Consider the following 14,570-nt stretch of genomic DNA (forward strand, 5'->3'; position numbering starts at 1 on the left):
TAGAAACTTCCAGGCAGGTGTGTTGAGGCAAGTTGGAGCTAAACTCTGCAGGACACTGGCCCGCCAGGACCGAGTTTGGACACCTCTGAAAGTACTTCCTAAAAAAAAAAAAACACGGGACAGTAATGGTTTCTTTGTGTGTCCAAAATGTTGCAAAGCATAGTAAAATCTCAAATCTCATTCATGCTTAATATTTAATGTCAAGACAGATCATGATTGAGCATCATGATTAATCATGAAAAGCAAAAGCATTTGGCGTCCCTGAAATCAAACCTGGCACAATGCGTCTTGAGAATCTTAGATCTCAGACTAAAGTACAGTGAACAAATAACAGCTAATCTTCGAGTCGGGCCAGCCCTGGTCACAGTCTTTCTTGTGTATTGTTTGTGTTTGTCTGAGCTCTGCTGTATTGACAGCACCATCTGTTGCTGTGCTGCTGGAAGATGAGCTGGCTGACTGATAGCGACTTCTAAATGTATTCTCCTTCACATCAAAGGCACATGTTGTGTGTGCAGAACAATACTGGTACCATTAAACATCAGGATCCGACCTTTTGCAACCTTGAGCGCACAAACAACCCAGATTAATAACAATATTGCAAAGAAAAGAATATATAAACAATATTGTTATGAGAGGGTCTTGAAATCGGCCAGCAGTTTCAATGAAGATCCAGATAAAAGTATTATTTACCTTTTATTTTTTGTATTGCAAGACATATCAACAAAATCAAATATAATAATAAAAAATAATATTACATTAATCGATGATGAACTTCTGTCCAACAGAACTCAACAGCAGCGTTCTGCAATAAAATTGGAGGAAAAAATATTAATAACAAGCTTTATGTGTAATGTATATATATATATATATATAATTTATGCTAATAAACATAAACATAAAAAATATTGCTTGACATTTGGAAGAATTCAGTTATTGCCTATATTTTTTTTATCAAAGCAAGCAATTCAAATAACTCTTTTAAAGGATATTTTAAAGGATATGAAGTAAAGATGGAGCTCCTGTAGGCTCATGATTGTACATCAACATCATCTTAAACAAATAGAAATGTTGGGTTAAAATTTATCTGGACACAAAGCATTTAAAAAAACTAAAATAAAAATAAAAAATCAATCTTCAAGCTTCAAAATCAAGAGGCTATCCAAACCAGTTATAATAATTTATAATAAAAATAATCAGTACATTTGTCACCCACCTACTTCAACAGACATAGCTATAAAAAATATATACGTAAATACAAACATTGTTGGTCTTTTAACCCACCAGTTCAGTGTTTTTTCCCTCCTTTCTTTGGGTCAGCAGATTCCTGTTTAGGTTTTGCAGATCGGGCAAATTGCTGGAGTTTAAGTTAAGGCGTGATTTTGTTTGACAGTAAAACATTTGTAATAATAAATCCTAGGTATAACAAGCAAAAACACACTGTTTTTGTTGGAGAAAGAAAGACAAAACATTCTGTCAGAAACTTAATGCCAAAAACGACTGAAAAACAAAGGATACCACCACAAGAGGTTTGTCGTTGAGAACATATCCATTGGTTTCCTTTAAGGCCTTCTCTGCGCTTCTCTCGCTGGGGAGCCCGATGAAGGCCTGACCTTTCATCCTCCCCTCTTTCATCAAAACAATATCAAACCTGACAGGAACAAACACACTTTATACATCAGCACATGTTCATGAAGAACTCGCCTTTATTCACCACTCCTGAGGAATATAGGAGTGATGTTTTCTTTTCATTGGCTTTGATTGTGATTCGCGGAATTGAGGCCCCAGACAAGGGCCTGAGGCATGAGACAGTGGTGCTTACATGTTTCTCTCCTCCTCTGAGGAGATGTCGATATACCGGCCGTAGATGAACTTCAGATCCTGCAGAAAAGATTGAGCTGGGTTATGTAACTGGTAATAAAGTGAGAATTGAGAGCTCTCAGGCTGTTCTAGACCACACACTGAAGCAAATGTTATGCAATCTTAAGAATTTGCTATATGTAGAATACAAACGTATATGGTATATTTGGAGTATACTGTAAAAACTAGTAATAAAGGGTAACTAGTAACTAGTAATAAAGGCTGATATTTCTCCATCTTGAAATTATTTGCATGCCCACTTGGCCAAATAACAAAACTGGTTAATATTTATTGATACATTAATACATTATCTGGTTATCCAAAAATGTTCCAGTCCAAGAAAATAAATGTATAAAACATATGTGTAAAAATAATAATAATAATAATAATAAATTAAAAATGATAAATTATCCAGTTATACATTATTATAAATGATCCAGTTATCCAAAGATCTTAATCATAAAAATTGTGCAGTCTAAGAAAATAAATGTATAAAACATACAGTAATAATAATAATAAATTATTAATAAAAAATGAATAATAATTAATAAACAATTAAATTATATTTAATTTTTTTATATATATTTAACTATAATATATAATCTACTTTAATATTTATCCATAAATGAATAAATCAACTCAGCCACTAATATTAAAATATTACATTAATAAAATAAATAAATAAAATATCAAAATAAAATATTATTTCCAAAACAAGTAATTTAATCCATAAATTATCCAGATGTTCAAAGGTCTTAATCATAAAAAATAAATAAATAAAATATATAATACATCAAAAATAAAATGATGTATTTATCTTTTTTCAAAAACAAATATTTATCCATACATTTTGTTATCCAATAATTGTTCAGTCCAACTCATTCAATTATATTAAAATAAATAAATAAAATATAAATGCAAAACAAATATTTTTTTTTCCATAAAGTAATTATCCAGTTACACAGAAATTGTCTATTCTATTTCATCCATTGAATAAATGAATGAATTAATAAATTATAAATAAATGTAAAAATAAATGATATCATTTAGTATTTAGTTTTAATATTCAACTATTTAGTTTAGTTTTGTTTGTTTTTTGGTCGGTAGAGCAGACACTTACTTTTTCTTCAACTTGCTTTGCAACATTCTTAACATAAAGTCTGCAGGTTGGCTCTCCATGTTCATAATTTTTAAACACAGACATTTTCTTCATCTCTGTAAAAGAGTCAATAAAAAAATTAATTAATACAACAGACGCACACAATCATTTGAATAGTAAATCTGAGAAATAAAGCTTTCAAACATACGTTTAGGAATGATTGACTGACATAAAATAAATACATTAAGCAGTCACTCGCAAACATCTGAAACATGCAAACAGTCATATGACAACAGCCTGGTGTGCTTCATATCAAATATTAATTTCCTCTTTAAAGATCGGCTGCATGTTTCTTGCAAACACTCGAAGGCAAATTCTTTACAAAGAGCTTCTCAATTCTATTTGATGTTCAGTGTACTACAAAGAACAAGCGTGTATGTGTGCACAATTTGAGAGTGTTTCACCGTCTCTGGAGAGTCTCCCTCTCTCTAGCTCTCTCCTAGAGATGAACTCCGAGGGGATGTCCTCATCTTCCTCCCTCTCTTCCTCCTGTCTGGGGACCTGAGCGCTTGGGTAGATTTTCCCAAACCCTTCTGCAGCGTCCTGAACGGAAACCTCCATCTCTGCCGTGTCTAGGAATAAGTTGCATAAACATAATTAGAGGGTGCTTTGAACTGTCACGGTGCTCAATTTCAATCTGTCTGAGACAGGCGGCCTGTTGCAAATTTCAACGATAACAAGTGAACGGCGGCACCCAAGTCTTGTGTGAACACGTATCAAATTGACAAGCCCTGACTATTCAAAACAAACTCGAAAACAAAAACGCAGGATTGTTTTCTTGTCGCGCACGAAAGCAAAAACGATTCCTGTAATCAATAACAAAAGGCACGTAAAAACAGCTAAAATGGAAAATCCATGCCAGAGGAAAAAGAAACAGGCGAGTGTATTAATCTCTGAGGGTGACACTGGTGTGTTTGCGTGGGGTCACGCTCTGTGGGGTTTTCTTTCAGGTTCTTTCATAGCACAGTTGGAGATGTCACCTGGCAGTTGGCAGTAAGCCGTAAGCAAATGTGTTTGAGGAATTATGGGAAGCAGCGAGGCTACACAAATCCTCTGGAAACTTGTCCTTCAGATCTAGTGCCTAATGTGTACTAGAGCAAGAAGTGCTGATAAGTTTCCCTCAGAGAGGTGGATTCCTTTGACGTTTCTCGTCATTTAAACATATTGTTTATTATCAGTTAATGCAAAATAACTACCGTCCCTGTGCTCGTTTCTTTTTTAAACAGGTTAGGAAAGCTGTTTGTCTTTGAAAGGTTTTCCATCTCGGGTTTAGGTCATAGACATTTATGGAAAACAAACAGGAAGATAAGGTAAACAAAAGACTGGATCTAAATTTGACCGCAGAGGACGGCTTTTTTTGCTGTGTTAAATAATTGCTTTGACATGCCTGCACACTGTAAAGAATTATTGTCATTTTAACAGTAAAAGCCTGTTAATTGGTTAACAGCAAGTTCCCTTACTATAAACAGTAGGACTATCAAATTGATCAATCGCGATTAATCACATCCAAAATAAAAGTGTGTACTGTGCATATTTATAGATATATATAAATGTACACACATATATGTATGTGTGTATGTATATATTATTCATTTTTGTATGTATATATATATATATATATATTTATATATACACACAAACACACACATATATACGTATAAACTACATATATTTTTTAAATATATACATTTATCTGTGTGTACTTTAAAAACATTGCATATATTTCTTAAATATATACATGTATGTATGTGTACTTATACAGAAATATAAATATTTTATGTAAACACAAACTTTTATTTTGGATGCGATTAATTGCGAGTTTTTGGAAATGAAAAAGAACAAGTCATCTTACAATTTACAATGAAAAACAGTAAATTGACATTCCCAGAATTTTTTGAGTAAAACTATACATTTGATTCTTTTTCATTGAAATCACCGTTTCTTCTTAGTTTTTTTAGGCAAAATCTTATTAAATTAATTATTGTGTGATGATAATGAATGATGATTATGATTATGTATTAATCATATGTGTATGATTACCTCAACTTGTGCCAAAGCTACTTGTGATGATTTTTGATTCTGCATGTGGCTTTATTCACTACCTGTATTTTTGTTGGTCATTGGTATATTATAAATGTACAAAACAGATTTAGAATTTTAGTAGATTGGTATATTAACATTATATCAATTTATACAGGTTTTCACTATAAATGTCATTTAAATCCATAAAACCTGAAATGTTGCTACGGTATTTTTTTTATGGTAAATATCTGGCAACCACATCCGCCGTTTTGTCAATTTGACATTTTTAACAGTGCACCGAAAAGTTTTGGGTGTGTTTGTTTTAGTTTGATCATTCCATCATTCCTGATTCCCAAATAAAGTTTCATGGTTATCCTGACGCAGGGGAGGGTCTCAACGCCTCATGGCGAGAGCAGCTCGGCCTGCTGACAGCCCGATACATTAAATCTTCTCTCCAGCTGAGTCACTATTCTCAGGGCTAATTGCTGTGTTAATTGAGCAGGTCCGCTCAGGATGGATGGCTGAACCCGGGGCGCATTCGGTGATGCAGGCGGATAGATAAATGGATGATGTGGAAGGAGTGGCGGGGGACGTGAAGCCTTACCTTCATTCGCATCTGTGAATTGCGGTTCCTGATTCTGTCTGGGACCCTCGAGGATGGTGGACACCTCAGCCGATATATGGAACTCAATCTTTTTCTGTCCAAGCGTCTGAGGTTGCTCAAACACGTCTGATGGCTGCAAGGCTCGGCCTGAGGGGCTGAGAGATACAACACTGAGCTCTCTTTGTGTATTGCTGAAGGTGGTCTTTTGAAACTAAAAGGTGCAGTTTTGTTTTACTTAATTAATGATAAAGAAGCTTCTGGTTAAGTGAAATGCAGCTGAGAATTTACCCGTGGGAATCTGGTTTGGGAATAAACAGGAGGTCTTTTAGTTTGGGTTTCTTTCTCTTGGAAGAAGTGTTTGTTCTCAACGGTCTTTTGCATGGCTGGTTAACAAGGCCCATCAGCCTAATCATCCTTTGTGGAATGCAGAGAGAAGAAGTGAGAAGCTATTAAACATGTATGGCTTTCGAACGCAAGGCAAAACACGGCAACAAAACAAACAAACCAAACATTTTGCAGCTTTTAGCTGCTGCCATTCTGGAGGCCGACAATCTGTCAATGAGAAAACATGCCAAAGCTGGTGATGCATAGTCAAAAATACTACCAGTTATTTTTAGCTATTGGACAAGAGATTGCATTTACGTTTTAGGCAAGTGGCAGACACAAAAATGGTTAATAATAATCTCTCTGTAGAAGAGTTATACAGTTATAAATACCTGATTTCTTTTTAAATATATTTTAAAATGTAATATATTCCTGTGATGAAAAGCTGAATTTTCAGCAGCCATTATTCCAGTCTTCAATGTCACATGATCCTTCAGAAATCATTCTTATTTGCTGATTTGATGCTCAAGAAACATTTCTTATTATTATCAATTTTTAAAACAGTTGTAAACGCAACCACTTGTTTGCACACACTGCCTAATAATAGTTACCTAATAACGTCAAACTACAACAGTTTGTAGACAAAATAGAAAGGTGGAAAACCAGCTACCTCTCCTTGTCCTCCTCATCTCCACTTTCGTACTCAGATTCTTCTTCACTGCCCGACGCCCCCTCCTCGTGCTCCGGGAGAGGAGGGTTCTCTGGGGGGAAGGGTGGGGGCATGGGCGGCATTGGGCCTGGAGGCATCTCAAACTGAAACGGTGCAGATGAGTGGGTTACACCTTCTCAAGCTCATCAGTATTAGCAGAGCACTTATATTGATGGGATTCAGCAGAAAGCAAAGCATCAGGGATGAGGCTGAGTTTTAATTCAAGCGATGCGCCAAGACGTGACTCATATTATACATTCGTCATCGTGCTGCCCTGATTGTTTGAGTTAAGACAAACAATGCAAAAGTGCATAATACCAACTCACCATTGGCGGAGGAGCCGTCACTGGTCCAAACGGGCAAGGAAGGTTCATCTTATTCATTAAGTGAAGAACCTGTGGAGGAACATGTTCACCTGATGAAGAAAAGAGTGTGTGTGTTGTTTCCACACACCTGGTACTGAGTATTTCTTGGACACAAACATTAATTGTGACCCTGGCTCCATATGTAACCCAGATTGCTGTGTGGGAATATATTTAGGCTCTGAAACGAAGCTCTGAGCAACAGATTTAATGTATTTAAAGCGCCAGCCTGTTTCTCAGAAATCTAGCGCCACCAAAAGGCAGCCTGGGAAATTATAACATCTCCCTGGTTTTACAAAACGTTGCAGTGTAGCTTAAGGGAAAATGTTAAATACATCACTCATCCCTCCCACATGAGCACGATATTAATACCATCAGAATAATTCCATGCAAATATTGTGGTTTGATGTTTTAGAGACTGGACTTCATTCTGAAAAAAATCACATTAGTGCCAGTCTGAGAGAGCTGAGAATGAATGTTTTTCTGTTTTTTTTTTTTTTTTTACCTGATATGAACTAAAAACCTGAAAATAGGAGACAGATACTGATACGCAAGAGGTAAGCCTACAGATGTGTGTTAACACATTCCCAGCATGAACTGATAAATAAAACAACAAAAAAAGTTAAGGGAAAAAAAAAAATCTTTGTAGCCTCTACTCACTTGAACGTAGAACTTGGGCACGCTCAGAAGAGTGTGTGTAATGTTTGTCAAAATTCCACTTGAAGGAGGAGGGTATAAATATTTCAGCGTTGGATTTGTTTGAAATTTCAACCTGCGGGAGGAAAGAAAAATGAAAAACTGCCAGTTGTTAGCCTCGGAGAGGAGACAGGGAAACATTTCCAGAAATGCTACCCGTGACAAAATGCATGCACATAATGGTGAAGCATAAATATAAGAGCGAGGTACAAACATTTGGCTGTGTTTCATAAATGCCCACGCCTGCAAAACACGCCTGCGTTTGGGGACGGGAGAGCAGCTACTCAAAAAGTAGCTAACATTTTATATTTTATTATTTTTGATTATAAAAATAAAAAAGCAGTATATAACTTGCACAAAACTTCAACACATAAATATACACACAGTTAATAAAACAGACGATCTAACTCCAGTTATGAATGGCAATTTGTAAATATTAATTTCTCTACAAAAAGAATATGAAATTTCCAATTCAGGAAATTTCCAAAACAGGGAAACCTACTAAGCGATAATTAGTTATATAATGCTACACTGTTAGTTGTTCATATGACTTGTTACTTGAAAAACTATCGGTTAGTACCATTGCCACTTATCATTAACTCCTCAACACTGAATATCACTATAGTAATTAATTTAGGGCAAGTAATATATCAAATATTCACAATGGTTTTGCTGGTAATATAAAATTAAACAACAATGTGCTTTTAATATTTCATAAAGTTTCATAAAGACATCAATAGACTAGTTTAGCGATGCTTTGCTAGTATGACAACAGTAAGACATACTTTAGGAAGATTTTAATAATAATTGTTAAAATATAATAACTAATTTAATAATAATTATTATAAAAAATACCAATGAGAATTTAAGTGTCTCTCATTAGTTATAAAAGTACATTAATTTATATAAAATATAAAGTAAAAAATGTAAAATGATGAATTCTCTGTTTATACATATACACATATACACTTGTGTATATATATATATATATATATATATATATATATATATATATACAAAAAAGAGCTCCAAGATCCAGCTTATGCATTTTATGCTCATGTTGCATGGACTACTCTTGCAAACCAAAAGCTTTGAATGTCAAGAGACTCTTTCAAGTTGAATTTGATTGCGTATTCTGTCATCGAAACGGTCTGCACTTCATTCGGAGCATCTCACCACTGAAAAACATGCTTATCAGGCGATCCCGCTCTGTGCACGAGCAGCTCTAGCGGAATTAAATAAATAAAAATCTGTCACGGCTCCGCTCGTTAAGTGAAGGTGAGGTGCGGGCTCCTCGTGCAAAATTATATCTTAGCCCACGGTCTCTTTATCAAAGGCCACCTGGTGCCACCACATGGCAAGAGCAGACGGGCTGTCACCGCAGAACAGACACTCTGAGACATGGGCCTGTAATTGGACATGAGACGGATGGTGACAGCCACTCTCCAACTTCCTTCCTCTCTCCATCTTTCGCTGTTCGCTGTGGGCACTTCCTACAGGGTTACCAGGACCTGAACTACTGACACCAGGTACGGGATGTCAACCGCGAGCTTAGCCTGTCTCAAATCTCCAGTGACATCATAAAACACAGTGACACAGTGAGATGGCGCATGCAGAGGAAGTCGATGTGCTGATCAAAAACACAGATGCATGTGCACACCTACCCCAGACTGGGAGCAATGCTGTTGTCCACCAGAGGAACATTGGTTTGTTGTTTTTCTTTCTTCCCCTTCTCAGACTGGGCATCAACACCACTGAAACAGAAGGAAAAACTGTTAATAGTTATACAAGGGTGTTTCTTCAACTATGGGCATCTTTGGCCCTATGTACTCTCTTAAAATACTTTTTTCAAACACACTAGTTTAATTTGTCTACTAATTGTCAACAAATTGTCTACTAACAAACTAAAAACTGAGTATGTACTTATGTCATATGAGAGTTCTGTAATTTTTCATGAAATATCATTAAAATCTCCACCTTATCTCAAATTATGTACTTTGTTTAATATGATTCTGTGTTGGAAACTACTTTTTTTACTTTTTGGTATAAAATTGCTACTTTGTCTTGTTAAAGCTAATTTCATAGCTAGTACTTAATACATCCCAGATTCACAATTAAATAATATTTTCACACTATTTTGCATAATTTGACTAAATTAAAGCTTGGTTACACTGTAAAAATGATTTTTCAAAGTCGTAAATTAGTGCTGTCAAACGATTAATCGCATCCAAAATAAAAGTTTTTGTTTACATAATATATGTGTGTACTGTGTATATTTATTAAGTATATATAAATACAAACACATGCATGTATATATTTAAGAAAAATATGTTGTTTATATATTAAATATATTTATATATAATATAAAATATAAGAATATAAATATATAAATGCATATACATGTAAATATTTTCAAAATATATACTGTATGTGTGTGTATATATACATAATAAATAAACACAGTACACATACACATATATTATATAAACAAAAACTTTTATTTTGGATGCGATTAATCGCGATTAATCGTTTGACAGCACTATTGTAAATACATCCAAGACTACTGGAGTACTTTTTCTTTTTAAGAAAATACAAATTTAATGTTTAATTCAATGTGTTTCTTACCGTTTTTGTAATTAATTGTAAAATTTACTAGCAATTCTGAGTGAGAATTGATTCTACACTAGTTTATTTTAGTGCAAAAATGACGCACAACAGAAATATGTTGTTTACAACTGATCGTTACCTTCCCTATTTTTCATTACACATCATAAGTCTCATATTTTATCTCAAATAAACTGACAATCTTTTAATAAAACTTTATTAGAGGCAAATTGACTTTGTCAGGATTAAAATTATGTGTATTTTTGTAAACAATGTATATCATTTTTGTGAATATAATCAATGTTTTGAATCAATTAACATTAGCTTTGTCTGGGACATATATATTTATATTTACATTTATATTACATATATATATATTTATATAAAGCTCATAATAAAAAAAAATAAAAAAAACATCGATTCTAAATAGAAATCTTTTAAAAATCTAGTAAAACCTAATTTTAAAGTAGCCAAAATAAATTATGAAGGCAAGGTTTCAAAAAATAAGCAAATAAGTAAATAAATACAAATCCAAGACAGTTTAATGTGAATATCATATAACAAAATGAAATATATTAAATCAATCCCTGCAACATAAAAGTGCCCATATATGAAGAAACATTCATAAACACAGTTCTGATCAAATATAAAAATAGACAGTTAGCCAATCAGAGACACATCTAGACTGCTTATTTTGGAGGGGAAGGAACAGGAATCGCTGAAAGTCTATTATTATTGATTTTGCCATTTACCTCTTAGACACTGGTGGGTCTTTCAAAACAGTGACATGGTCTTGATCTTTGGCAAACTCAACCACTAGCGTGTGACCAAGGATTCTCAGCTGATGAAGTCTGTTCAGTGCCTGTGGGTGGAAAGAAACAATTCGATTTACTAGCATATGTCGAAACCAGCTCTTAAACCACAAGAGGAGCATGTGTATTTTAGTTTTACCTTAGAGGCTGAGGTCTCACTGCTAAAGGTTGCAAATGCCATATGTTTCTGCAGATGACAACACAATTAGGTCAGCTGTATTTATTTACCCACAGCAATTTGCAGCTTTCATACTTGCAAATCTTGCAACTTACTAGGGGTCCCTTCTCTGACAGCACTCTGACAAATGAGGCACCAAAATATTTCAGGAGATCCTCCTTTTCATCTCTGTTGAGTTCTCTGGGCAGATGTCGTACGATGAGGGTTTTGCTTTTCTTTGTTTGAATGTCGGCCTCGTCTGCCTCTGCCATGATTCTAAAAAAGACAAACAATTAAATCGATCAGTAACTCATCTATTCATGATGCAAATAACATGTGGAACCTTAAGATGAGCAGAGGTTAAAAAAGCCTGTTTTTACTCTAATTTAGGGAGTCATAAAAAGACTTGCTGCATTATTAAATCAAATTTACAAGGTAAACTTTTATTCGGATTTATTGTCCACAGCTTTCCTTTACATTACACACCAAAATAATGTTTTAATGTCAATACAAATGCAGTAATGTGCATAATAAATTTAACCAATTTTATATGTTCCCAATATCAAAATAATGTTTTTGAAAATAAACTGAAAGACAGACAAGCACTCTGACATATATTAGCAAATCTCACTAATTACTGCAACATATTTGACCAATAAATAAATAAAATTAAAAATGTCATTATTTATGGTGTTTATATATTTCCTTACACATTCCCTTCCGAATTCCCATTACTGCAATGCAACAATACATACATCATTCCTGCCCAGACAAATAAAAAAACAAAGCTAAATTGGATAATATCTTACCATTACAATGTAAAATAATAAATTATCATTATTTTGCATTACAGTAGTAAAAGTACTGATTTGTTTCTGCATTAATGAGAACTTGTCAGGGAAATGTGCATTATTGTCAATGGCACAACGGACTTAAATTAAATATTATTTTATTATATGTATTAAATATGAATTAATTATATTATAATATTATAATATGAATACTTTTTTGTTTTCAAAATTAAATAAACTGCAAGGGTTACTGCATTCTAGTCCTTTTCAGTAATATAATAAGAGTATAATTTGTCATGATGTTATTAAAACTGCAGCGCATCTGTCCGGAACTGAATTTAAGCATCTAGTGTTGCTCAGGGGAAAGAAGTTCTAGAAACACAGTATCAGTTCAGGCTAGAAAGGACTTATAGCAACATATCAGCCCTTATCTAACACAGAAGGACGCTTTGGATTTGCATTTAAGGAGTATCAGGCTTAAGAGTGTGTTAGTAAGTAAACAGGTTAAAAATTAGCAAATGCACATGCAAGTTTAGAGGTTTTGTTCTGAAGCGAGCCTCACAAATCATTAGCTTCAACAGCTCACAACAAAACTCGGGAACATAGGAGCTAAAGTTAAAATAAACAACAACAAATAAATCATTGTGCTACTAAAGAACTATAAAGTATAAAGATAATAACTGAGACATGTGAATGTTTATGAGAGATGTGAGACACACGTACCCGGTTCAAATTCACGCTCTTCCGCACAAAGTTTGTGGGCGTGTCTAATGAGGTCAAGGAACTCTGATACCTGATTGGTTGAATGTGGGTCATTCACTTCACCGATTGGTGTGCAATGCACATCAATCACAAACGGTCCAAATTCAGAAAACGTTTTTTTTTCTGGCCAGGAGATGGCACTGTTGTTCACAAAAATAATAATTAGCATTTTAGACTAGTTTTTTTTTATATATATATTTAGCCAGTAAAGAGGTTTTTAACTTTAAGCAAGTGTTTATCGACCTCAGGTTATATGAGCTGTTTTATTTATATTTTAATAATTTTCTAAAAATTGTAGTAAATAAAAAATAAATAAATTTGCTATTTAAAAATAGTAGTAGTTGTAAATAATAATTACAGCTATAATTATTAATAATAAGAAATATAAAAAGTTGCCATGTATTATCTATTTATTCCCATTTTCTTTCTTAAAGTAATGTAGTTAACCAGGTTAAATGGTTAAGCTTGATGAAAGTGTATTTGTGTCAGTGTGCTGACCTTTATAAGTGTTAAGGTCTTGACTCTATTGGTTTTTCTCTGTAACTCTCGTAGTATGTGGAGATCAGACAAATGTGTGTACGGCTGGCATATGACCAAGCCAAATTATGGCCTCCCTTCCTCCTTCCCAGTTATACCGTACTGCCCCTCTGTCCTGAGTCCCACTTATTCAGGATTTTTTTTTCCATGACACCCCTGTTTCACATTTTCAGAAATGCATATCCAATGAGCTTGAAAGTTGGCAACAGCTTATGTTTGCTTAGAGTGGACTAGCGGTTGCAGATCTGGATTGGTTGTCCCCATTGTGCCTTACAAATACAAATTATATGCTGAATTTCAATCCATGGCATATTAGCTATTAGCTTTGAATTTTTTTGAGATATGAAAAGTAACTTCATTAGAACATAATTTCAAACCCGATGACAGCCTTTATGAGTTCACTTTCATACTCTGGGAACAATCACAGAGGACTGACCCCGGTTTATGGGCCAACTTGGACAAACTTGGAGATTGTCCTCACTATTGTCAGACAGCCTCCAAATTCCAGTGCAAATGAAGTTTTTTCATTGCAGACAACATGGGCATTCCTTACAGGGGGGAACAATGCCCCCTTTCAGCCTGGCTGGCTCTGAAATTTCAGAGGTGAAGGGAGGAGCGGAAGGTATCTAATCCCTGACCGAACAGTCCGGGCCTGGAGAGAGCAGGGAAGAGGGCTGCCTGCCTCTGACCACCCTGTCAGCTGGCCCACAAGTGACAGAAACATGTCAAAAAAGAAAGGCCTGTGCCCCATCAGCATTGCCTTGTGAAGCATAAATCAGCTTTCATGCTGACTACTCATGGTCAGACAGTATACTGTGAACTCTCCAGAAGCATGTCGGTCATTGTTTGATGGTGGTGACTGAAGTTCATGTAATTTGCTTTGCGAAAAAAAAAAGAAAAAGATATATATTATTATTATTATTATTATTATTATTATTATTATTAGTTAAACTCTGCAGTATCTCTTTTTCTTCTTCTTTATATATATATATATATATATAAATACTATATTTTTGGCTGCTTATTTAAATGGTCCTGATGTGATACAAATGAATTTTTGCAGGTAAACCATGCAGTCTCTACCTACCTACCTACCTACTTAATAACTGTCTTGTTTATTTATATATTTATTTATTTATTTTTGTGGTATTTCTGTAGCTTGTTCCTGCTCTGT

General features: G+C 34.3%; 1 protein-coding gene across 2 annotated transcripts; it reads right to left on the reverse strand.

Moving 5' to 3' along the window:
* Positions 1 to 781: 781 nt before the first annotated feature.
* LOC107677212 (RNA-binding protein 40-like) lies at positions 782 to 12,878 on the reverse strand. 2 transcript variants are annotated; one of them, XM_016472025.1, is made up of 16 exons: positions 12,821 to 12,878; positions 11,423 to 11,582; positions 11,289 to 11,336; positions 11,090 to 11,199; positions 9,398 to 9,487; positions 7,698 to 7,809; positions 7,002 to 7,070; positions 6,637 to 6,779; positions 5,931 to 6,056; positions 5,643 to 5,797; positions 3,421 to 3,588; positions 2,978 to 3,072; positions 1,820 to 1,878; positions 1,516 to 1,648; positions 1,282 to 1,354; positions 782 to 802 (listed from the first exon to the last, which is right to left on the reverse strand). In XM_016472025.1, the coding sequence occupies exons 2-15, from the start codon at positions 11,576 to 11,578 to the stop codon at positions 1,286 to 1,288; spliced, it is 1,533 nt and encodes a 510-aa protein (XP_016327511.1). In that variant the 5' UTR covers positions 11,579 to 11,582; positions 12,821 to 12,878; the 3' UTR covers positions 782 to 802; positions 1,282 to 1,285. The 2 variants fall into 2 exon arrangements, with proteins under 2 accessions (XP_016327511.1, XP_016327510.1); XM_016472024.1 differs by lacking the exon at positions 782 to 802 and adding an exon at positions 942 to 1,050.
* Positions 12,879 to 14,570: the final 1,692 nt, after the last annotated feature.

The sequence above is a fragment of the Sinocyclocheilus anshuiensis genome, unplaced genomic scaffold (genome assembly GCF_001515605.1).
Source record: "Sinocyclocheilus anshuiensis isolate Anshui unplaced genomic scaffold, SAMN03320099.WGS_v1.1 scaffold392, whole genome shotgun sequence".
Classification (NCBI taxonomy): domain Eukaryota; kingdom Metazoa; phylum Chordata; class Actinopteri; order Cypriniformes; family Cyprinidae; genus Sinocyclocheilus; species Sinocyclocheilus anshuiensis.